The following is a 23,955-nucleotide window of genomic DNA, read 5'->3' as shown; positions in this document are numbered from 1 at the left end:
CATTCACACAGTTCAGGCTGAGCTATAAAATAACTAAAAGTTAAGTTGTGACCTTTATAACTATCTTCATTTACTTACAAATGACAAACTATTTACCTGTTCAGGTCCCATTGGCATTCTGCCCATTCCCATGGAGTTCGTGCCCACCTGCATTTGCCCCTGCATTTGCCCAGACATTTGGCCCTGCATCTGGACCATCTGTGCTCTACCAGCACCGCTGACTGGACCTGGCCCACCCATAGAGCCATTCATCATCATGGGCCCCCCAAACTGGCCTGGGTTCCCCTGCTGGGTGAACTGTTGCTGGGGGTATGAGCTGAAACACAGAGGTATAAAGAACAAAGTAGAGGAGATCGAGAAGGAAGTAATGGGAGTGTTTTTTGCCATTACATCAGTGTATATCAGACATACTTGTTCCGTGCCATGCCACCCTGTGGCCAGCCTTTCATGTCTGCTGACTGGTACATGGGGCTGCCTTGGGGGTGTTGTTGCATCACGGGATTCTGAGGCCCTCCCATGCGACCTGGCATCATGTTGCTGCCTGCGCCTACAAATGAGGTGTCTCCTTGCTGGTTCATTCCTGTATGCACAGCCAGAAACAGGTCTTATTTCATGTCTGCATTGTAAAGTCTGTTAGAAATAACAGTTAGAAAGAGAGAAAGTCAGTTTACGTTACAACACCTATGAATGGAAAAACTCCTGGTCAGATGCGGAAAGAGTTGTGAGAACATAGCCTTCTATTTTAGAGAATAGTCAACGTAGGAGACTCATCAAGGCTAGTAAATAAATGGATATGAATTTAGGTCAGATAGCTCACCATAGTTTCCACCGTAGGTGAACTGCTGCTGTCCTGGCTGGTTCATGGGTGGTCCTGCCATGGTGTTGTCCATGCCTGCAGGGGCCGTTACGTTAGGAGGGGGGCTGAAGCCTCCTGCTGCAGCCTGTTGCTGCTGTTGCTGCTGCTGCTGCATTAACATCATCATCCGCTGTCTCCTCATCTGTATGGTCATCATCTCTCTGCTGCGCTGAGCCATCATCTGAGCATTCAAGAAGCCAGGCTGACCAAGCAGACAGGGGAAAACACTGATATGACTGCAAGTACTGCATTGGTTTCAGTGTGTGTCTGCGGTGGTCTACCCTAGCAGATGTTGATTTTAAATGGAGCAAGATGTGGCAGGTGTGTACCTGACCGCTCATGCCGGGCTCCATCCCAGGCCGTGTCGCAGGGTTTCCTGTAGGGGCATTCTCCATCTTGATGCCCATGGCCTGACGGGTCTGGTTCATGAACTACAGCAGGAGAGAACAAAAGTTACTCCCATTTGCCATCCATATAGGTCACCCACCTGCCTGCTTTTATACGTGGCTCTGTATTGAGACCTATCACAATCAAATATAGCCTCTTTCGCAACTTCTAAGTCATGTGTGTCAGATGTTAATACCTGCTGGCCCTGTAGTCTCTGCTGCAGCTGCAGTCGGAGGGGCTTGGTGGCACTCATCATGCGGGGTCTCATGTTGGCGTGGGGGTGACTCATGCCCCCCATGCCAGGGAAGCCCCCTGGGCCTGCCTGAGCCCCCATCTGGTTCATGGGGTTGAAGCCAGGAGACTGGCCATGCATGGGGTTGGCCACATAGGCTGACTGCATGCCCATAGAGGGTGGTCCTGGGTACCCCTGGCCATACATGGGCTTCTGCTCCATCCCCATGGAGGTGTCTGGTCCTGGGACAGGACCTGGCTGCTGCTCTGGACCAGGACTCTGGGAGGGAGAGAGGCCAGACATGATCAAAATAACAGTGTGGTTCTTGTCACGTGGTTTATAGGGACTGTAGATAGAGGACGCTCCATGTTATCCGAATGTCCTCATAAGGTACCTGTCCTACGAGGTCGGGGATGCCCAGGGCCCGGTCGATCTCCTCAAGGGCAATAACGTCGGTGTTGTTGAGCAGAGAGTCCAGCTGGTCCAGCAGCGCCAGCTCATCACTCTGCCCCTGGCTGGTGGAGGGCGGCACCAGGAGCTCATCCAGGGGGTTCCCAAACTGACGCCTGGTACATAACAAAGGGGGGGTGTCAGTGCAGGCACTTGTTGTATACCGAGGAGGCAATGTACTCCACACCGCGTGTTATTGATGTGTGGGTTAAAAGGAGATTAACGTGTACAAGTGTGTGTGGATGATGATGGTTATTCACCTATTTGTGGTAGCTGGTGGTCCATCTATTCCCATTGCACTGTCAGGCCAGGAGGGGGACAGAGGTGGAGGACCCTGCCCACTGAAGGGACTCATCCCCATATTCACCTCACTGGAACCTGTATAGGCAGTAGAATTCAGCATGAACCAATCAAACATCTACCAACAGGAAGAACACTCATACAGCTGGTAATATTTACACAGACGCGTCAGTACATACCCATTTCTACGAGTTGCTGCTGCAGCATAGACCTGGTGTTGCCAGGTAAACTGTTGGACCTGATGACCATGGGGCCTCTCATCATGCCCTTGGAGTTGAAGTCCATCCCTGGCCGGCCCATTGAGGGGTGACCTGGCACCCCCACAGGACTTCCACTGGACCTGGGCATCCCCCAGTCACCTTGCCCTGCCATGGGAGGCCGCTGTGGCATCCCCATACCCCTGGTCATACCTCCAGGGGAACACACAAACAGTGCAGTTATTATCCATGAACTAGACACAGTCTAGTAACTGTAGCCTTCACACTGTTCCAGTCAGCTGGGAAGAGTAGTATCTGGGGGGTAAGTTACTTGTGCCGGCACTTCCCCGTAGTGGACACACACCCATGTCTCCTGGTCCAGGGAAGCAGTTGGTCATGCCTGGCCGGATGTGGGCCTCCACGTTCTCCTGTTTGATGAGCATGGGGCAGGGAACGTTCCTCCTCCCCGCCAGGCATCCACCACCAACCAGGGGTTTAGCGTCCACTGACAGAGCCCTCTGGAGGGGCCCACGCCGGGCAGGCAGCATGGCTCCTCTCTCCACATCTGGAAGACACAGCAGAAGGGTCAGTACAGGCCAAGGACAAACACTCTATAGTAAGGATGTCTGGTTTGCTGCATAACAGTCAATTAAATGGCCAATATATTAGCACTTCTGATATAGTCATAATTTAAATTAGAATCCACTCATGCTAGTATACCATGGAAACTGCCTGGGCCATTTCCCTGCTGGTTTCCCCCTTCTTTTCCTGCTCTGGAGTCCGGTTCGGGATTAAACCCGGAGCTAGAGTTCCTGCGGCCTCCGAGAATTGTCTCCAGGGTTTCCAACTGGGAAGAAAAACAAATGTTACTGTTAATGAACAAGCTGGTCTTTGCTGAATAAATAATATAAAATAATTAACCGTAGGCAGGGCACACATTTCTTTTTCAATTGGTAGCACTGGTGCTCACAACTGTAAAAGGTTAGGAGCACCAGAATTGATTAAATTAGAATTGATATAGATATGAATTTTAGTTACTTCTGAATCATGTTGTGCATTGGTTTCTTATTGAAAAGCTAAAATGTTGATATAATTTCAATTATTGGTATTTGTAAAGTATTTTTTTACTTTCACCCCTTTTTCTTCCCAATTTCATGACATCCAATTGGTAGTTAGTCTTGTCTCATCGCTGAAACTCCAGTACGGACTCGGGAGAGGCGAAGGTCGAGAGCCATGCGTCCTCTGAAACACGACCCAACCAAGCTGCACTGCCCGCTTAACCCGGAAGCCAGCCACACCAATGTGTCGGGAAGAAACATCGTACACCTGGCGACCATGTCAGTGTGCATGCGCCCGGCCCGCGACAGGAGTCAGTAGAGCACGATGGCACAAGGACATCTCTGCTCACCAAACCCTCCCCTAACAACGCTGGGACAATGTGGTCTCCCGGTCACAGCCGGCTGCGACAGAGCCTGGACTCAAACCAGGATCTCTAGTGGCACAGCTAGCATCTGCGATGCAGTACTTTAGACCACTCTGCCACTCAGGAGACCCCAGTAATATTAGGTTTCTACATTATGTAGAAGTACTATTTTCCTATTGAGATACAGTACAATAAAAATTGTAAAAGTCTCTTAAGAGAGTCAAGTTCTTGATGACATCTGTCATTCATTCAACGCAATGACCATTGATCTCCCGAAGAAGCTATCCCTTTCCTTCCTTTCTGTGCCCCCAAATGTTTGGATATACTGATCAAGTTACCAGGTTGTTAGGAAGAAAACTGGGTCAGATCTTTTGAAGTATTTGGTTTAGAAACAAGCAGTTGTTGCTGTATTAATGGTGCAAGCATGACGCCAATGAATCTGTGCGTGGGAAACAAATGGTACAGCAAAGCCTCATCACTACAACAATAATACAATTTTTTTAACGTATTTTGTCACACTGGTTGCACTTTAGAGCCCTGACCGTAGGCACAATGTCCCTACCTCATCAGGTGGTTCAGTCTTGACCTGCTCCACAATGGGGATGGGTTCAGACGTCGTGACCACTGAGGATGCTCCCTGGGCTCCTCTGCCCTTTGGTTGGACATCACCCCTTGCTCCTTTAGAGTCATCTTTTTTGAGGAGATAGTGGAGGAGGGCGTGGGTCTTCTCCTTCTTGGGGCTGTGAAGTTCTTGCTTCACCTCAGCCCCCCTCGCCCCTGGTCCCTCTTCTGGATCTCCTGGCCCAGCCTCTGGACCCCCACCATCTGTGACCTTCCCAGTGGCCTCGGCTGTGATGCGGGCCACCTCGTCTGGGGTGTTGCCATTCTGCAGCAGCTTGTGGAGAATCTTGTGCTTCTCCTGCAGGGACTGGTTGGCAAAGTGTGCTGCTGCAGCAGCTGCTCCTAGGCCCTGCTGTCCTACTGCAGCCGTGGAAGAGGATACGCCTGTGGAGGAGCTGGTCAAACCCCCCAATCCCTCCTTGGACTCAAAGCCCATGGGAGTGTTGCCAGGGCCGGCCTGGTGGTTAGGGGGCACTAGCTCCTCCGTAGGGGAGGTGAGGAGCTGCAGGAGCTTTTTGTGGCCCCCTTTGTTGTCATGGCTCGGTCGGTTGGCTTCTCCCCCGGCTGGGCCCTCACTGTTGGTTTGGCTGTCTGGGGTCACCTCTGTGGTGGGGGTGTGCTGCTGCTCTCCTCCACTGGCCAGAGTGTTGCCCGGGCTCTTGGAGTCTGAACGGCCTTGTTTACAGGTTCCACCGTGGCACTGCCCCTGCTGGGTGGAGTTTGCGCCGAGGCAGCTGTCAGGCTTGTGTGTGGGGGGAGAGTTCAGGGGCGTGGGGAGGGCCGAGGGTAGAGAGGTGCCCACCCCCTCACTGATGGCCTGGAGGGCACTCAGGGAGCTGCTGGAGAAACTGGTGCTACCACCTGTGCCTCCAGGACCACCTGGGTGACCCGAGCTCATGGAAGAATGCATACCTCCTGGGGAGAAGGGGCTAGCACCTATTTTGGGGCTCCTCCTTACTCTAGGGGAGCAAATGTTCTGCTGGGGGGCGTTCATCCCTGGATTGCTCTGTGGGGGGCTGGTCATGCCCCCCATGCCGTATCCCGCTCCATGGAATGGGGCCTGCTGCTGCTGTGGATACTGCTGCTGCATTCCAGGGTGGTTCATCTGATTCCTCTGGTTCATTTGATTCATCTGGTTAATCCGACTCATAGAATTCATCTGGTTCAAGGAATTCATCCGAGAATTCATTGGACGCATGGAGCTCATTTGATTCATGGAATTCATCTGACTCATGTTGTTCATCGGTTGACCCATTGAATTCGTCTGAGAGTTCATTTGATGCAACGAGCGGTTCATTTGATTCATCGGATTCATGGAGTTCATCCCATTTCCCCCTGTGTACGAGGGGCTGCCTCTCTGTCCCATGTGCCCCTGCTCTGCCCCCATACCGTAGCCCCTGTTCATGCCACCACTGCCCCCTCCAGGGGCCATGTTCATCTGAGTGTTGGGGTTGGTGACGCCCATGCCCTGGGGCCTCATCACTCCCCCCTGGTTGGTTTGGTAACCATTCTGCTCCCTGACAGAGAGAAAGATAATGAAGGGTTAGGAGTGGAAAAAGTTCATTAAAACACTACTCTACAGTATATTTTAAAAAAACTCAGTTCAATCTTAGCTACTACAGCTGGGAAAAGAAAACAGTAAAATCCTACACGGAGTGAGTGATATTGATGCCATGTCTCTCGGAGTGCTCCAAGCTGACAGACTAACCTCTGTAGCAGATGGGTAGAGAGGAAGGTGGGTGGCTCATTGGCGGCGCGGCTACGACAGAGCTCGCTCCTGGTCTGCGCAGTGACCGGGGTGCCGTCGGAGAGAGAGAACCGGTAAGACGGCGGCACGGCCATGCAGGAAGGCTGGAGAGGACAGAGAGCCTTCGTTAGGAGCAGAGATGCATTGTACTTGTGCATTTATAGCAGAGTAACAAGGTGAAACATTGGTGAGAAGACATGGTGATATAGCAGGGAGCACGGAGCCAGAGAAGAGGGTTTAGCAGAGAGAGAAGTACCCTCATGGTAGTGGTGTTTGTAGGACCAGGGATGGCCCTCACTGCGATGGAGGAACATCTGCATGCAGCGCCTCACCAGGTCCTCCCACCCTGGCCGCATGGTGGTGTGGAGAGAACTCTGCTGTTCGATCTCTATCAGTTTACCTATCAGACAACATTACAGCATAAAGGGCAAGGGTCAAATGAACAGAGCAATTTTTAAAAAATGTCTCACTCTCAACTGCATTTATCTTCAGAAAACTTAACATGTGTAAATATTTGTATGAACAAAACAAGAGATTCAACAACTGGGACATAAACTGAACAAGTTCCACAAACATGTGACTAACAGAAATGGAATAATGAGTCCCTGAACAAGGGGGGGGGCAAAATCTAAAGTAACAGTCAATGCAGCTGGTGGCCACACCAGATACTAAGTACTGCAGTGCATCTCCTCCTCATGGACTGCACCAGATTTGCCAGTTCTTGCTGTGAGATGTTACCCCACTCTTCCACCAAGGCACCTGCAAGTTACCGGACATTTCTGGGGGAGGGAATGGCCCGAGCCCTCACCCTCCGATCCAACAGGTCCCAGACGTGCTCAATGGGATTGAGATCTGGGCTCTTCGCTGGCCATGGCAGAACACCGACATTCCTGTCTTGCAGAAAATCACGCACAGAACAAGCAGTATGGCTAGTGGCATTGTCCTGCTGGAGTGTCATGTCACAATGAGCCTGCAGGAAGGGTACCACATGAGGGAGGAGGATGTCTTCCCTGTAACGCACAGCACAGATTGCCTGCAATGCCAACAAGCTCAGTCCGATGAGGCTGTGACACACCGCCAAAGACCATAACGGACCCTCCACCTCAAAATCAATCCCGCTCCAGAGTACAGGCCTCGGTGTAACGCTCGTTCCTTCAATGATAAACACGAATCCGACCATCACCCCTGGTGAGACAAAACCACGACTCGTCAGTGAAGAGCACTTTTGAAGAGCACGGTCCTGTCTGGTCCAGCAACAGTGGGTTGCCGGTGATGTCTGGTGAGGACCTGCATTACAACAGGCCTACAAGCCCTCAGTCCAGCCTCTCAGCCTATTGCGGACAGTCTAAGCACCGATGGAGGGGTTGTGTGTTCCTGTACCTGTCCCGCAGGTGTGATGTTCAGATGTACCGATCCTGTGCAATTGTTGTTACACGTGGTCTGCCACTGCAAGGATGATCAGCTGTCCATCCTGTCTCCCTGTAGCGCTGTCTTAGGCATCTCACAGTACAGACATTGCAGTTTATTGCCCTGGCCACATCTGCAGTCCTCATGCCTCCTTGCAGCATGCCTAAGGCACGTTCACACAGATGAGCAGGAACCCTGGTCATCTTCCTTTTGGTGAGTCAGTAGAAAGGCCTCTTTAGTGTCCTAAGTTTTCATAACTGTGACCATAATTGCCTACTGTCTGTAAGCTGTTAGTGTCTAAACGACCGTTCCACAGGTGCATGTTCATTAAACAAGCACGGGAAACAGTGTTTAAACCCTTTACAATGAAGATATGTAAGGTTTTGGATTTTTACAAATCATCTTTGATAGACAGGGTCCTGAAAAAGGGACGTCTCTTTTTTTGCTGAGTTCACATGGCAATTATATTCTTATTTAATTTTGAGCAACAAAATGTTGCATTTCAATGTTATAATCTAGTCAAACTAAACTGTATACTCCTACATTTTTGCAGCCCAATAGACAATCCCAGAAGAGTCAAAGAGTATGTTATTTTGCTCAGATTGAATGAAGGGAAAGAGCATTTGAAGAGAATGAACACGTGAATGCAGTGTGTTTACAGTCATCTCACCTGAGAGCTCATGGCGGGTGCTGAACCTCTCGGTCCTCTCCACTGCAGTGACGCGCCGGGCCACACAGATCATACACGACTGCAGGTCTGCACACACACACACACACAGAACATAGCCAGTCAATATCCACAATCCTTCTCTAATGAACCTATATCAGGCTTGACAACACTTTAGTCCAACTTCCCATAATCAATTACAGCAACTCAATGTGAAGAGTACAGCAAGTCTGCATCATAAATAGAAACACATTAACTGTGACATGACTGAGGAGGATTCCCCTACCTTCTCCCTCCTCCATTATGGTGCGGGGTTGAGTCAGGGCGAAGCACTGCATGGTCTCGTAGCGCTGCCTGTTGGGCCCCTCAGACGGACCATGGTTCTGATGGCTCTGCCCGTGACCGTACTTCACCAGCATACGACAATTAAAGGTGTGGCTCTTCTGCCGCGGTGCCTCTCCTCCCCATGACCCACCGTTGGGTGCTAGAAGGGGCAAGGGGACACAGTAATTGCTTTCATGCTGTGGGTTGGGAAGATTAACATTCTGCATTACCACTAAATCCAAGTCCAATGGCACATGTATTATCGTGACTGCATTTGTGTGCGTCTGCGTACCCTTGGTCTTGGGCAGGTTCTTGTGCAGCTCCTCCCTGTCGTCCTCATGGAGGATGTTGTAGACAGAGGTGTTGATGAGCTCCTCCTGTTTGTACTGCAAGTACTGGGTCACATTGTCAGACACAAATACGATACTGCCCTCCCGGTTCACCACAAACAGGAAGCCATCCAGGGCCTGAGCCAGAGGAAAGATGCACAAAATTCTATTATCAATAAATAACTATACTAAATGTGTGACCAGCTGCACCCCTGTACATACACAAGTCTTGTATGTCCCCCATTCAACATAAGGTGAAGCTAATTCCACTGCCCTTTGACCCCCACCCTGTCCTCAGGCTAACCTGTAGCAGCAGCGGTCCCAGATGGTCCTTGTCAATGACCCCTTGACCGGTGGATGACACATCTGCCTTCTGGACATCGTCATCGCTGCACGAGATCTTCCCTGCAGAGGGACAAGGACCCCCAGTCACATCACAGTAGATAAGGTAAATCTAGTAACAATGCAACACACAGCAGGATATGTACACCCTCTGTAAACAAGCAGCTTGATATACATTGTGGAAATTTGAGGAGAAATGAGAAACATTACTTGCAAAATAGTTTTACTGGAGGCCAAAATTAGCATACAATACAGAGACCAGTGATCCAGCCAACCATGTTACTGTAAAAATAACATACTGTCCGCCACCAGGAGGCAGCATTACCAATGCTTTTACAGTTCTAAAAATGTAACTATATCATGATTTAAAATGGAATTATGATTCTGAGGGAAAGATTCACTTGCAACGAATAGAATGACAAAAAAATGCTTCTGGTTTTGAAGGCTGCTTCAAGGCTAACACTAATGTAAGGGACGAGAGGATAGAGTCTGCCTAAATAAGATGACCTAAGGAGTAAATGGATAGGTGAAAGAGAGCTGGTTAAAAAGGTACCGGTGAGAGAAGGACGGCCTTCATTATTTACTTCCTGTAACTATGGGAACCTAGCTGTACAAAGCTCCTGCCAGCAGCAGCCTTCTGTGACCCTGGGGTGGATTCCAATCCAATAATTTCCTTCCTTCCTTCCTTCCTTCCTTCCTTCCTTCCTTCCTTCCTTCCTTCCTTCCTTCCTTCCTTCCTTCCTTCCTTCCTTCCTTCCTTCCTTCCTTCCTTCCTTACTGATCTCATCTGATTGGACTGCATAGTTATAAGATTGCATATAACCTACCAGAAGGCTGGGTGGAGTTAATACAGCTTATACCGATCCAACCACTTCAGATCGGCAACAGTGAAATGAGGCGGGGGGGGTGAGTGATTTATGGGGTCCCTCACCTGTCCCAGCCCTCCCACCCTGCTCTCCAGTCCCATCCGTCACAGTCTGGGGCCTGCTACTCCAGTGCAAACAGACAGATGAGCCTGGAGCACCACAGCCTTGAGCCATCACCACCACAACTCAACTACTGGTGTTTATTTCCCCCAAACAGAGGCTAGGCAGGCCACAGGGACATGAACCCACCACCTAGTCTCTACAGCCACGGTTGGCAGAGGCATCCTCCTGACCATGCAACCATACACTGAGCTAATACTACAGAAAGGATTTCACAAATGCCAAATCATGTTCTCCTACTTCCTCTTTTTGCTAAATCCAATGGCGATAACATACTGATATTCAGATTACTGCTAGCGTTAGCATTACACGGAACTGGCTGCGCGCGTACGCAATCGTGCATAAATGCATTTTGTTCCCAAACGCGATCACAACACGCAGGTTAAAGTATTTAAACAACTCTGAACCAATTATATTAAGTTGGGGACAGGTCGAAAAGCATGAAACATTTATGCCAATTTAGCTAGCTAGCTTGCACTTGCTAGCTAATTTGTCATATTTAGCTAGCTTGCTGTTGCTAGCTAATTTGTCCTGGGATAATTTGTCCAGGCTTTTTCTTCTCTTGACTTTATATTGCGATTGGCAACTTTCATAAATTAGGTGCATTACCGCCACTGACCTCGTTTGTCTTTCAGTCACCCACGTGGGTATAACCAATGTGGAGATGGCACATGGGTACCTGCTTCTATAAACCAATGAGGAGATGGGAGAGGCAGGACTTCCATTTTAGCCCTTGGCAACGCAGACGATCATTGGCGCACGCGAGCAGTGTGGGTGCAATAATTTAATAATCTAGATGTCTAAATTTATTTTGTAACGCTCGAGCACAAGACACGAGCAGTGTAGTCAAGCCTGTTAGGGAGCTGGTACCTTGCCCTTTGATTTGCCTGATCTGCCGAACGGTCTCCTTGAGGATGGCACATTTATCTGGCTTCACGTTGAAGCTGTCCATGTTGCCGAAGTTGGCAGAGATCAGCTCGGCCAGCTCCTCCATGTAGTTACTCTCCTGCTCCTTCCTGCGCTTGTCACATCTGCAGGGAAAGGGAGTGGTGGGGGGAGAAAATAGGAGATAGTCAGATATGTCACCATGACAACCACACCTCTCCCTCCATAATGACCTGCTGTATACTTGAGTTAAAATGCTGACACCACAGAAATCTTCAACATGAAAAACAGAATTTGAAGCTGAGGGAATTTAACAGAGGCTCGAGAGAAAAGGACACACTTTGCCCATAAGACAGACAGTGTCACACACAAAGATCGACAGAAAGGAAGATGGAGACGTCACTCCCGACAGTGACTCACCCCATGCCTGGTGTATCGCAGGTGGAGATCTTGCGTTTCCGTTCGGAGCACATGGGCTCCAGCGAGTTGTCTGCCACTTCACTCATCCTCAGCGCATGTCAGCACCTGGGAGACAGAGACACACTGTATCCAGACCTCTGAGACCAACATGGCTTGGTCTATTATGTTAGAACTTTGAGAAGGTCCCGTCTTTGGGAGCCTCGTCCAAAAGGATAGTCCATTAAAACTATTATTCCAGACACTGACCGACTATAATCCCTTGATTAATACTTCAACTCAACGCTGATTTCAGGGAGAAAGCTGGAGGTTTGGAGCAGTGCTGAGCGATAGTGCTTTCTGAGGTCGGTTATTCAAAATAAATAGAAAAGGTTTTCGATCTTCGGGTTGAATGCTGTAAGTGAAACAATTAATAAAAGTCCCATGGTAGTGACTGCCCATTACTGCTTATTCACATTACCTTAATAAATTACTTCAGTCATGTATATTACATTTTATTTGATGACTTATTTAATTCCAAGTCATCTCATCTCTACAGAGCTGATGTCTGACAAAAATAACTATTTTGGAACCTCAACTGAAATAAGGCATACATTTATGACTGCTGAATACAAACTATCAAATCAATTTGATCATGTATTTGCAGGTGGAGAAGTCACGAAGCAACAGCTGCTCTCTTTATCCCTTCATGATCTTGCATTCTGGTCTCTTCAGTAGAAGGCATTAAAAGAACCACAGACCGGACAAGTAAATGCGCAATGGATGATAGGCATTGTAGTTAATTACCACGTTTTATGCTCGAAACTATGTAGAATATTGGCCTGTTGGAAACTACAACTCCCTACATCGCACAGTTCAAGCTGGATCTGATTTATCTCTAGAGAAACTGTGCAATGTGCGCATTAAGCTCACAAGAAGAAAACATTTAATGGAATTCAAATAATTGAACTGACTTGGACAATTAGTTGTTTAAAAAAACTAAAACAAATTTTGGTTAATCGCTCGGCACTAGTAGCTACATGAGTCTCCCTTCATTGCACACTGTTCCAGTGTGAGGAGAGACTGACAATGATGTAGTGATTTAGAGCCTCTGGGGAAAATGGGTCATCCTGCGTTCATCCTGTGCCTGCACCACTCCTCGTGCTCTAATAGTACAGTACGGTCAATAAACCCCCAGCACAGGGACAAGCACGAGCTGGATTGCGTTCCTACAGAACAGCGATGTCCCAAGGTTAGGCTATACTGCTCTGTTTAACCTTACTGAACCACAAGATACATTCACATTTCCAACTTCCAATTGCTCCCCGACCCCGAATCCTCTCTCTATATCCGCTCTCCCCTTCTTCCTACAATCTCTGGCCATTCCTCTTCCTGTCCCCCCCCCCTCTGAGCGTGCTGCTGGCCGGGCCGGGCGATCCTGCCCTTGTTTTCCTCCCCTGGCCCAGCCTTGCACTGCGTCTGACCCCCTCAGGGTTCACACCAGAGGAAGGTAGACACTAAGGCCACTGCTCTTTTCATTTCCACACAGAAAAAAAAACTGGAGTTCATTGTTCCAGCACTTGAGACGTAGGCAATGACAGACACACATCTCAGGGTGGGCAAGCACACTGGCACACACAGACATACTGGCTTTCTAACAAGAGCACACACACCACACACACACACACACACACAGCTATGAGCACATCATTTCGGAGTAGAATACTGCAGAACGGATGGGAGTGGTTATGCAACCCCAGTCCAAACTGCAGGCATGGACTTGTATAGCGCCACCTCTTTGACACAGTCCTAGTCTCCTACCCACGCGTCCCTTACCCATCGCCACTGCACGCGCCCTTTACCCGTCGCCACTGCACGCTCCCAAATCTGTCTTTCCCCACTCAGTCTCGCTCTTTTTCTATCCCCCTTCCTTCCCTCTCAGTCCTCTTTTCCATCCCCCAACTCACCTCTCGTGCTCTTAGACCTTGGTGCTGCTTTTGATACCATCGATCACCACATTCTTTTGGAGAGATTGGAAACCCAAATTGGTCTACACGGACAAGTTCTGGCCTGGTTTAGATCTTATCTGTCGGAAAGATATCAGTTTGTCTCTGTGAATGGTTTGTCCTCTGAAAAATCAACTGTAAATTTCAGTGTTCCTCAAGGTTCCGTTTTAGGACCACTGTTTTCACTATATATTTTACCTCTTGGGGGATGTCATTCGAAAACATAATGTTAACTTTCACTGCTATGCTGATGACACACAGCTGTACATTTCAAAGAAACATGGTGAAGCCCCAAAATTGCCCTCGCTAGAAGCATGTGTTTCAGACATAAGGAAGTGGATGGCTGCAAACTTTCTACTTTTAAACTCTTCTGTTGAATCTGACAATTAATCTTAATGGTTGTACAGTCGTCTCAAATAAAACTGAAGGACCTCGGCGTTACTCTGGACCCCGATCTCTCTTTTGAAGAACATATCAAGACCATTTCAAGGACAGCTTTTTTTCCATCTGCGTAACATTGCAAAAATCTGAAACTTTCTCCAAAAATGCAGAAAAATTAATCCATGCTTTTGTCACTTCTAGGTTAGACTACTGCAATGCTCTACTTTCTGGCTACCCGGATAAAGCACTAAATAAACTTCAGCTAGTGCTAAATACGGCTGCAAGAATCCTGACTAGAACCAAAAAATTGTATCATATTACTCCAGTGCTAGCCTCCCTACACTGGCTTCCTGTCAAGGCAAGGTCTGATTTCAAGTTTACTGCTAACCTACAAAGCATTACATGGGCTTGCTCCTACCCATCTCTCTGATATGGTCCTGCCGTACATACCTACACGTACGCTACGGTCACAAGACGCAGGCCTCCTAATTGTCCCTATAATTTCTAAGCAAACAGCTGGAGGCAGGGCTTTCTCCTATAGAGCTCCATTTTTATGGAATGGTCTGCCTACCCATGTAAGAGACGCAAACTCGGTCTCAACCTTTAAGTCTTTACTGAAGACTCATCTCTTCAGTGGGTCATATGATTGAGTGTAGTCTGGCCCAGGAGAGTGGGAAGGTGAACAGAAAGGTTCTGGAGCAACGAACCGCCCTTGCTGTCTCTGCCTGGCCGGTTCCCCTCTTTCCACTGGGATTCTCTGCCTCTAATCCTATTACAGGGGCTGAGTCACTGGCTTACTGGGGCTCTTTCATACCGTCCCTAGGAGGGGTGCGTCACTGATGTGATCTTCCTGTCTGGGTTGGCGACCCCCCTTGGGTTGTGCCGTGGCGGAGATCTTTGTGGGCTATACTCGGCCTTGTCTCAGGATGGTAAGTTGGTGGTTGAAGATATCCCTCTAGTGGTGTGGGGGCTGTGCTTTGGCAAAGTGGGTGGGGTTATATCCTCCGTTTGGCCCTGTCCGGGGGTGTCCTCGGATGGGGCCACAGTGTCTCCTGACCCCTCCTGTCTCAGCCTCCAGTATTTATGCTGCAGTAGTTTATGTGTCAGGGGGCTAGGGTCAGTTTGTTATATCTGGAGTATTTCTCCTGTCCTCTTCGGTGTCCTGTGTGAATTTAAGTGTGCTCTCTCTAATTCTCTCTTTCTTTCCCTCTCTCGGAGGACCTGAGCCCTAGGACCATGCCTCAGGACTACCTGACATGATGACTCCTTGCTGTCCCAAGTCCACCTGGCCGTGCTGCTCCTCCAGTTTATTATTATTTGACCATGCTGGTCATTTATGAACATTTTAACATCTTGGCCATGTTCTGTTATAATCTCCACCCGGCATAGCCAGAAGAGGACTGGCCACCCCACATAGCCTGGTTCCTCTCTCGGTTTCTTCCTAGGTTTTGGCCTTTCTAGGGAGTTTTTCCTAGCCACCGTGCTTCTACACCTGCATTGCTTGCGGTTTGGGGTTTTAGGCTGGGCTTCTGTACAGCACTTTGAGATATGAGCTAACGTACAAAGGGCTATATAAATAAATTTGATTAGATTAGATTTTACCTCTGCAGTTGTGGAGAATGATGACAACAAACCTCAGTCAGCTTCACATCTTGAAAGACAAACACATGCTAGAGTGCTGCTTGCTTGTAATAATGGAGAAAGCAGAATATGTAGCTCACATGTATACAGTATATCGGTGGAAAAGAACAAGGAAGTGGTTATATAGATCAGGGTTTCCCAAACTTGGTCCAGAGGCCCGCCCTGGGTACACATTTTGATTTTTGACCTAGCACTACACAGGTGATTAAAATAGTCAACTCATCCCCCTGTGTATAGCCTCGCTATTGTTATTTTACTGCTTCTGTTTAATTGTTACTTTTATTTTCTATTTAACACTTTCTTAAAACTGCATTGTTGGTTTAGGGCCTCTAAGCATTTCTCCAAGGTCTGTTGTATTCGGCGTATGTGACAAATAATATTTTAATTGATCATCAAGCTTTGGTTATTTGAAATCAGTTGTATAGTGCCAGGGAGGGCCCCAGGACAGAGTTTGGGAAACTCTGCTATAGGTGACCGTAGTGAAAGGTTTTACTCCCTTGTAGAAATCTTTCCCCTTGTATAGAATCTGCCAAACGTACTGTGGTGATGGTAAAGCATTTGAACATAAGAAACTATTTTCTCCAGTATTGACAACCATGCTACCATGGCATCAAACAGTATATGCATGTTTGTAACATGCCTCATTTATTTGTTGTTCGCCTTTATTCCTCAACTTTTTCCCCAGTAAGTTTGTTGACTTTGAAACCTTGCAGTGAATCACGCTTCGGGAGAGACAGTAGGCCTATACTCTGGAGAGAACGCAAACATTGTGCCCTTTCTATTTCAGAGAGACGTCGACTGAAAACAGCAGCCAGCGCTCCACAAATGAGTCACAACAGGCCTGGCATTATGCAAATTATCCTGAAGCAGACACTTCTGACAATGTGAAACTTGCCCAGAGATAGATAGATGTTTGTTCCATCAGATACGGGGCAGATTTTAAAGTGATAGGTACCGAAAAGCAGTTGATTGTACAAGACAGCATAGGCTTACACAGTTTGTTGAACTAATGGAGACCAAGACGAATGAAGATCTGGGGCTTCATTTATCATCCGTGTACATTTCTCACTAAATTCTAGCATACATGGAGATTCTAAGACTTGCATGCTCAACAAATTGGGATTTATAAAAAATAAAAATAAATCAAGAGCCATACTATGTGTGTGCTCGTGAACGACCGTTACAACCCCAACTGGAAAAAAAAAACGTAAAAGGTGAATGGAGGGCAAAAAAAAAGACAAAAAAAACAAAACAACGAATTTGCTGTATAATTTGGATAAATTAGAACTGGGCAATGACAGTTTCTAAAAGAAAGCACAATGGCTCATTTCAAATCACCTGTAGAAGTGTGGGGAGATTATTATTATTATTTTATTTTTTACAAACTCCTGCAGTGACTTTTTCAAGCCAAAAATGCTTAGCGAGTCCGAAACACTGGCTGTGCATTCTGAAATGATTGTCTAGTCAAGCAATTTAAAAAAGGAAATACTACGGCCCTTACTTCTATACAAAAAACAAACCGTTCTTCCATATTAAGATTAAATATGCTATGGTGTTGCACTCGTATCAATACCGTTGCTTACCCGTATTGTCAACAGTTTTGAATAGACCACAGGTCCATTTACTTTTGAGCATGGCTTTGTGTAGCAGGAATAATCTGGTCATGTCAGAAAGGAGAGACATGTCCTGTAATATGCTTGTGGCCTATATAATAAAAGTAAGATAATATAAGAGACTACATGTTGCTATGCGATCTCCTTACCAACGGCAAATGCAGATTTATCATTAAAATGGTAAAAATGTTTATTAGCCTACCATTATTATAAGTCCTGTGCACCAAACACCTTCACCCCCCCTGCAATATAAATTGATCAACCACTAGAAGCTGTGCGGGTGCATGGTTTGAGCTGTGTGTGGAGATACACACACTTTCCCGTCAAGTTTGATAAATACCAACCTTTGCAGGAAAACTTTGTTGTGCGCAGGCACCTTTGATAAATGAGGCCCCTTGAGAGTGAGGGGCAGTGTAAGTGACATGGACTCCAGCGCACTGGTCTACTCACCTTCAACTGATTGTGTCCAATCAAAATCCATTCACAGTCTAGGGTCTCAATGTCTTAGCACAGCCTGTTATAAAAGACAGAAGAGCCCACATTAGCAGGTCTGCAGCATATCATGCACTCTGACCAACGCACGGACTACAGCAGTTATGAGCCAATGAATGCTACTGGAGTCAGACAGACAGCACTGTGACATGAGTTGGTGAACAAACATAAACAAGCCCAATGTGCAACTCAACACAAACCATACGTTTAATTTTTGGCTCCGTTTACTTTATGCTCAGTTTACTTTATGCTCACTGACGGTGTGCAAGGTAGACGAAATTCGAGCAAGGGTTGCCTTCCAGAGAGACCGAGATTGTAACATTCGCTGTTTTACGGAAACATGGCTCTCTGGGATATGTTGTCAGAATCGGTTCAGCTACCGGGCTTCTCCATGCATCACACAGAGAAACACCTCTCTGGGAAGAGGAAGGGCGGAGGGGTGTATGCTTCATGATTAACGACTCGTGGTGTAATCATAACATACAGGAACTCAAGTCCTTCTGCTCACCCGACCTAGAATTCCTTACAATCAAATGCTGGCTATTTTAACCTACCAAGAGAATTCTCGTCAGTTATAGTCACAGCTGTGTACATTCCCCCTCAAGCAGACACCAAGACGGCCATCAAGGAACTTCACTGGACTATATGCAAACTGGACACCATACATCCTGAGGCTGCATTTATTGTAGCTGGGGATTTTAACAAAGCAAATTTGAGAACAAGGCTACCTAAATTCTACAAGCATTTTGACTGCGCTACACGCATGGGCAATACCCTCGACCACTGCTACTCTAACTTCCGCGATGCATACAAAGCCCTCCCCCGCCCTCACTTCAGCAAATCCGACCACGACGCCATTTTGCTGCTACCGTCTTATAGGCAGCAACTCAAACAGGATGTACCAGTGACGAAAACCATTCAACGCTGGTCCGACCAATCGGAAGCCACGCTCCAAGATTGTTTTGATCATGTGGACTGGAATATTTTCCGGTCAAGCCTCAAAACAGCATTGACATATACGCTGACTCGGTGAGTGAGTTTATAAAGTGCATTGGAGATGTACCCAATGTGACTATTAAAACCTACCCTAACCAGAAACCGTGGACAGATGGCGGAATTCGCGCGAAACTGAAAGCACAAACCACCGCATTCAACCATGGAAAGAGGTCTGGGAATATGACTGAATATAAAAACAGTGTAGTTATTCCCTCCGCAAGGCAATCAAACAAGCGAAATGCCAGTACAGAGACAAGGTGGAATCGCAATTCAACCGCTCAGACACAAGACGTATGTGGCAGGGTCTACAGGGGGAGGATTTTTATTTATTTTAAAAATAAAAAAAACATACCAACTACAGACTACACACAAAAAACAGCCACATGACAGACACCGACATCACACTTCCAGACAAATAAAACACCTTCCTTGCTCACTGAGGATAATACAGTGCCACCGTTGCGGCCCGCTAACAGGGACTGCGCACCTGCACAGTTTACGTGAGTAAAACATTTAAACCCTCGCAAGGCTGCTGGCCCAGATAGCATCCCTAGTCGTGTCCTCAGAGCATGCGCAGACCAGCTGGCTGGTGTGTTTAAGGACATATTCAATCGCTCCCTATCCCAGTCTGTTGTCTCCACATGATTCATGATGGCAACCATTGTTTCTGTACCCAAGAAGGTAAAGATAACTAAATGACTACTGCCCCATAACACTCACTTCTGTCATCATGAAGTGCTTTGAGAGACTGGTCAAGGATCATATCACAATCACCTTACCTGCCACCCTAGCTAGACTCACTTCAGTTTGCATATCGCCCCAACAGGTCTACAGACGATGCAATCGCCTTCACACTGCACAATCCCATCTGGACAAGAGGAATAACTATGCAAGAATGCTGTTCATGGGCCTCCCGGGTGGCGCAGTGGTTAGGGGCGCTGTACTGCAGCAGAGACTCTGGGTTCGCGCCAAGGCTCTGTCGTAACCGCGACCGGGAGGTACGTGGGGCGACGCACAATTGGCCTAGCGTCGTCCGGGTTAGGGAGGGTTTGGCCGGTGGGGAAATCCTTGTCTCATCGCGCACCAGCGACTCCCGTGGCGGGCCGGGGCACAGTGCGCACTAACCAAGGTTGCCAGGTGGCTTCCGGGAAGGATGGCGCTGTGTTAATAAAGAAGCAGTGTGGCTTGGTTGGGTTGTGTATCGGAGGACGCATGACAGCATTAGTCTCTCCCGAGCCCATACGGGAGTTGTAGCGATGAGACAAGATAGTAGCTACTAAAACAATTGGATACCACAAAATTGGGGAGAAAAAAAGGGTTAAAAAAATAATAAAATAAAAATAAAATAGAATGCTGTTCATTGACTACAGCTCAGCATTCAAAACCATAGTACCCTCCAAGCTCATCATCAAGCTGGAGGCCCAGGTCTCAACCCGTCCTGTGGAATTGGGTCCTGGAATTTGACGGGTGGTGAAATTCACTGACCCTCAACACTGGGGCCCCACAAGGGTGCGTGCTCAGCCCCCTCCTGTACTCCCTGTTCACCCATGACTGTGTGGCCATGCACGACACAATAGTAGGCTTGATTACCAACAATGACGAGTCCGCCTACAGGGAAGAGGTGAGGGCGCTGGGAGTGTGGTGCCAAGAAAACGACCTCATTCAACGTCAACAAAAGGAGATGATCGTGGACTTCAGAAACCTGCAGAGCGAGCACCCCCTATTTACATGTGGAAAAGATGGAAAGTTAAGTTCCTCGGCGTACACATCACAGACAAACTGAAATGGTCCACCCACACAGACAGTGTGATGAAGCCGCAACAATGCCCCTCCAAACTCAGGATGCTGAAGAAATTTGGCTTGTAAGCCCTGACACTTTCATCACAGCCTGGTACAGCAACAGCACCTCCCTCAATCGCAATGCCCTCAAACTACAGGCCCTCAATGACACCTACAGCACCAGATGTCACAGGAAGGCCAAAAAGATCATCAAGGACATCAACCACCTGAGCCCCTGCCTGTTCACCCAGCTACCATCCAGAAGGCGAGGTCAGTACAGGTGCATCATAGCTGGGACCGAGAGTGAAAAACAGCGTCTATCTCAAGGCCATCTGACTGCTAAACAGCAATTACTAACTCAGAGGCTGCTGCCTAGATTGAGACCCAATCACTGGCCACTTTAATAAATGGATCACTTGTCACATAATGCCACTTTAATATTGTTTGCATATCTTATATTACATGTATTTTACACCATCTATTGCAACTTGCCTATGCCGCTCGGCCATTGCTCATCCATATACTCACATGTACATATTCTCATTCACCCCTTTAGATGTGTGTAGTAGGTAGTTGTTGGGGAATTAGATATTACTACACTGTTGAAACCAGAAACACAAGCATTTCTCTATACTCGCATTAACAATCTGCTAACCATGTGTATGTGACCAATAAAATGTGATTTATGATTTTATTTTATTGGAGAGGTTTTCATGTGAAGTATGTCCCGCCGAAGCACGTCAGTAAGAGTCATCCAGTTGGCTGGCTGATACAGGATGCAACAGAACCCACTTCTCTACTTCCTGTGGAAAAGTTTAATATTTTGGACGCATGGAACCATTATTTCTAAAAAAGATACAGGAAGCCACAGAAGACAGCATCCTATTTGCATCCTCTCTCACGGTCCCCTGCGTCATCACTTCCTGGATATGGCCTCCCAGCCACGACATTTACATAGAGTGGGGAAAGGGACCGATACAGACTCTGGCTGTCAGAGTCCACTACTGCAGTACCAATCAACTTTCCAACGCTAAGCTTAGCTATCCTCTGTCAGTTCCCTTGGTGTCTTAGATACGTAATTTCAACATTATTCACAGGTTTCCGTTTGGAAAATGTGGCACCGGACAACATGACAGGGAAGATTTTATATTTACAGTCCATTTGAGAAATGTACCAATGGCAAGGTTTAAGAGGCCCTTCACTTGGCAGTAGAGACAACTAGCTTTAAAACCGCAAAATGTCCTGCTTTACTATATATTTGCCATTGATTATGCCTTGTTTTTATGCCATCTGAGTGACTCAAAACATAATATCAATGGGGTCCCAAAAATATTTTCTTATTGATTTGCAGTGGCAGCCACAATTTAGCAGCGGTGGTGCATATAGGGGAAACACTGCGCACACAAAAAAGATGCACCACCTGTGTGTTCCTATGGGATCTTCCACACAGATCAAACCCAAAAAATGGTTCACAGCAACTGAGCTAAAGGTGCAGCTGAATAATTAAAACACACAGAGCGAGGGAGAAAGAGAGAATGGATGAGGAACGAGAGATGTTGGGAGGCAGACAGACAGAGTGTGTGCCACTTCAAGTCAAGCACCAAGGCTAAATTGTTTGGATGTCTCGAAGGGAGATGAATTACTTCAGGTCGGCAGCCGACAAACTGGTAACACAAGTCTGACAAGGGGCACACACACACACACACACACACACACACTTTTCATATAAAAACAGAAGACATGAATATGATAGGGGAGGTACTGTAAAAAGAGAGAAAGGAAGGGGTGGAAAAGGGAGGAAGAGTGTTGAGCTGAGCTCAAGAGCTGCAGTGTCACGAAGTCAGGATCAGAATAGAGGACATTCGAGCTGCGCTTGAACTGAAGCCTGTAATCTGAACTGAGACGCAGGCTAGCACAACAAAGACACCACGGACTGACCAGACCACAGCTCTCCACACGTAAAACATAACCGCAACATCGTAAGCAGACAAACCGTCACCAACTGACCCACCTGTCTTTGGTCTTCAAATATGAAAGCAGTGGCAGATACATTTGGCGCAATTACCCTGTATTCAAACATTCAACCAACCCACACAGTTATAAAGAAACAAAAAAGGCATCTACAAGAGTTTGGGACGTCAAGTGCAAAAGGAAACAAGAGGACAGAATGACTTCCTGTTTTTCTTCAAAGACCAGCCCCACCTCCACCCCAGCAAAACACAAATCTTTCAGCTACTTTGGGATGACAACAGCTACAATAGCTGCTGCTCACACTACAGGGGCCTTTCTCCCATCTCAACCCGTGTCATATCCCATTTTATATAGCTGAAATTGACAGCGTGCACAGCAACAAATCCTTTGTTTTGTTGTCGCATCCATGTAAACAGGTGACAGAGTTCGCTACAGAATCTGAACAGTTTTATCCATTTGTGAAAACACATGATTCTTATGAAAATAGTGGGTCGTTGAGAATGAACTATGACTTATGATAAATAAATAAATAAATATATATGATTCACAAATGGGACTGAAGTACAGCGAGGCAGACATGCCAAGCATGTGAAAACTTGTGCAGACTTCCAAAAAGCTCCGCTGTAAAACTGTAAGAAAGACTCCATTATCCAGTCGGAAGCGGACTGGCAGCTCGGAATTCCAACCAAGCCCTGAGCATGGGGGGGGGGGGTCTCGCAGTCTGCACTTAATATATGCCATTTAGCAGACGCTTTTATCCAAAGCGACTTACAGTCATGTGTGCATACATTCTACGTATGGGTGGTCCCAGGGATCGAACCCACTACCCTGGCGTTACAAGCGCCATGCTCTACCAACTGAGCTACAGAAGGACCATCACTTGAGGGCAGGACAGTCTGGAGACGTCCCCTCTGTCCATCCCAAGAGAGTTGCATTATAAAAACGCAACAAGGAAATCAGTCAATTGAAATAAATTCATTAGACCCTAATCTATGGATTTCACGAGACTGTCCATACCATAACCACATCATGGGGCACTATGTTCACAACAGAAAACCGTTCAGCCACACAACGCCATACACGTGTTCTTGCAGTTGAGGCCGGTTGGACATACTGACAAATTCTCAAAAATAACATTGGAGGCAGCTAAAGAAATTAACATACAATTATCTGACAACAGCTCTGCTGGACATTCCTGCAGTCAGCATGCAAATTGCACATTCCCTCAACTTGAGAAACCTGTGGCATTGTGTTGTGTGACAAAACTGCACATTTTAGAGTGGCCTTGTATTGTCCCCAGCAAAAGGTGCACCTGTGTAATGATCATGCAGTTTAATCAGCTTCTTGATATGCCATGGATGGATTATCTTGGCAATGGAGAAACACTCACTAACAGCGATAAAAACATATGCGTTTACATTTTTTTTGTGGGGGGGGGGGGGGCACTGTGCATATGGAACATTTCTGGGATCTTTTATTTCAGCTCACGAAATCAGCACTTTACATGTTGCGTATGCATTTTGGTCA

At 47.2% G+C, this 23,955-nt stretch overlaps 1 protein-coding gene across 1 annotated transcript in view; it reads right to left on the bottom strand.

Moving 5' to 3' along the window:
* The window catches only part of LOC124031464 (nuclear receptor coactivator 3-like), a 45,740-nt gene that overhangs the window by 1,896 nt on the left and 19,889 nt on the right, over window positions 1–23,955 (bottom strand). The window contains 21 exon segments of the mRNA XM_046342714.1: window positions 97–316; window positions 412–580; window positions 818–1,058; window positions 1,186–1,287; window positions 1,440–1,754; window positions 1,870–2,041; window positions 2,186–2,303; window positions 2,405–2,635; window positions 2,787–2,987; window positions 3,143–3,269; window positions 4,408–5,983; window positions 6,175–6,297; window positions 6,299–6,317; window positions 6,470–6,613; window positions 8,291–8,377; window positions 8,574–8,771; window positions 8,904–9,078; window positions 9,245–9,345; window positions 11,139–11,299; window positions 11,574–11,678; window positions 17,641–17,704. Coding sequence (XP_046198670.1) covers window positions 97–316; window positions 412–580; window positions 818–1,058; window positions 1,186–1,287; window positions 1,440–1,754; window positions 1,870–2,041; window positions 2,186–2,303; window positions 2,405–2,635; window positions 2,787–2,987; window positions 3,143–3,269; window positions 4,408–5,983; window positions 6,175–6,297; window positions 6,299–6,317; window positions 6,470–6,613; window positions 8,291–8,377; window positions 8,574–8,771; window positions 8,904–9,078; window positions 9,245–9,345; window positions 11,139–11,299; window positions 11,574–11,659 — 4,566 coding nt within the window. The 5' untranslated portion in view covers window positions 11,660–11,678; window positions 17,641–17,704.

This window comes from Oncorhynchus gorbuscha, linkage group LG03, assembly GCF_021184085.1.
Source record: "Oncorhynchus gorbuscha isolate QuinsamMale2020 ecotype Even-year linkage group LG03, OgorEven_v1.0, whole genome shotgun sequence".
Taxonomy (NCBI): domain Eukaryota; kingdom Metazoa; phylum Chordata; class Actinopteri; order Salmoniformes; family Salmonidae; genus Oncorhynchus; species Oncorhynchus gorbuscha.
This window is presented reverse-complemented; position numbering and strand designations above follow the sequence as displayed.